This window comes from Mandrillus leucophaeus, unplaced genomic scaffold (genome assembly GCF_000951045.1).
Source record: "Mandrillus leucophaeus isolate KB7577 unplaced genomic scaffold, Mleu.le_1.0 Scaffold290, whole genome shotgun sequence".
NCBI classification, from domain to species: Eukaryota; Metazoa; Chordata; class Mammalia; order Primates; family Cercopithecidae; genus Mandrillus; species Mandrillus leucophaeus.
This window is the reverse complement of record NW_012103032.1, coordinates 607,580-609,382: the sequence shown is the minus strand read 5'-3', so window position 1 is coordinate 609,382 and position 1,803 is coordinate 607,580. Positions and strand designations below refer to the sequence as shown.

At 57.2% G+C, this 1,803-nt stretch overlaps 1 protein-coding gene across 1 annotated transcript in view; it reads left to right on the top strand.

The window, feature by feature from the left end:
- LOC105543838 (putative uncharacterized protein FLJ43826) overlaps positions 1–1,044 on the top strand; it is a 6,045-nt gene extending 5,001 nt beyond the window's left edge. The window contains exon 2 of the mRNA XM_011985988.1: positions 858–1,044. Coding sequence (XP_011841378.1) covers positions 858–1,044 — 187 coding nt within the window. The remainder of the gene's footprint in view (positions 1–857) is intronic.
- The last annotated feature ends 759 nt before the right edge of the window (positions 1,045–1,803 follow it).

Below are 1,803 nucleotides of genomic sequence, written 5' to 3'. Positions count from 1 at the left end.
TCCCAAGTAGCTTGGATTACAGGCACCCACCACCATACCCCGCTGATTTTTATTTTATTTTTTTGTAGAAACAGGATTTCACCATGTTGGCCAGGCTGGTCTTGAACTCCTGACTTCAAGTGATCCTCCCGCCTTGGCCTCCCAAAGTGTTGGGATTACAGGCTTGAGCCACCACACCTGGCCAGGAAATTCAGTTTCTGAAAATACACCTGTGGATCTCTAGCCTTGAACATCCTTGTATGCTGCTTTAAATGGCTGATCCTCAATGCCTCCCTTCCAACTCACACGCTTGCTTCCCTACATCAATCTCCCAGAAAAAGGGACCTATTTTATTTATTTTCTTTTGTAGAGATGGGTCTCACCTTGTTGCCCAGGCTGGTTTTGAACTCCTGGCCTCAAGTGATCCTCTGGCCTTGGCCTCCCAAGTTACTGAGATTACAGGCGCGAGCCACCACGACAGGTGAAGCCTATATTAAGCCCTTTTATGCTCACTCTGCGGTACTGCAGAGAGGGCAGGGAGGAAGCAGAGGTGCCCTGGCGTCTTCAGCTGGAGGTGAACAGGGTGCTGAGGGTGGGAGAGGCCGGGAGCCTGGGGATGGGAGGCAGGACCGCACCTTCACAGGGACACTGCCACCCCTATCCCGGAGGTCAGGACCTCTCGCCCAGCTCTGGCTCTGAGATCCTGGAGGAAGGGAGATGCTGTTGCTACCCAGAAGATCAGGGGAGGGCCACTCCCATTCCAGAAGAGCGAAAATCCTGAGCCTGAAGCAGAAGTGGAACCGGTTGGAGCCGAGGTTTTAAAGAATGGCGTTGGGAAGAGGGTCTGGCGCCGCCCTGTGGACTGTTCCGGCTCGCAGGGCTGAAGGCTCCGAAGACCGCGACCTGCGAACCGCGAGGAGGTTCCACGCGGATGGGGCCACAGTCCCCGCCGGAGCCCCAACACTAGCCCTGGACTTCTCCACCGACTTACGACATGAGAGCTCAATATCTCCTTATTTAACGCACTGTTGTATCAGGTCCCTGTCGCAGCCACTGGCCCTATAGCCTAATAAAGGAGCGGGTGCACGCATTGGGTTGGTGAGCTACCGCCACAGCAACGCGCGTCCTAATCAACCATCCCAAACGGCGGCTGTAATAAGGTTTTCGCAGGCTTGGGCTTCAACGCTGGGCCGGCCGCTGCGCTCTGCGGCTCCCTGAAGGCCTGCGGATCGGCCAGGGGGCTGCGTTCTTTCTGGGCCGAGGCTGAAGAAGCAGCGACTGCACCAGAAAGGCCTTCTGGATGAAGGTGGAAGCGCACGGGGCCCGCGGAAGGGCCTAAGGCATCTTCAGGCGTGGGCTTGGAATTGGCAGGCTTTCGTTTCTGCTTCATTCCATGGCTAGTGCAAGCCACGTGGGCAAGCCTGAAGTCAGGGGGCGGGAAAGTACCCCCCACCCACAAGGAAACCATGGCAAGCGGTGGGTGCACGTAGGGATGAGGAATGGGGCCAATAGTCTATCTATCCCATGAGGAGCCCTGCTTTGGGGGTTGCACACTCGGTCTGCCCTTGCAGTGGTGTCTGTCACTATGAAGACCCCGCCACAGGTCGCCATCAGGTCAGGGACCCTGACAAGGTAAGAAGCACGTCTTCCTCTGCACACAGCCCCACTCCCTTCCCCCCATGCGTAACACAACACTCCCTTCCCCCATGCCTAACACCACACTCCCTTCCCCCATGCCTAACACCACACTCCCTTCCCCCCATGCCTAACACCACACTCCCTTCCCCCCATGCCTAACACCACACTCCCTTCCCCACCCATGCC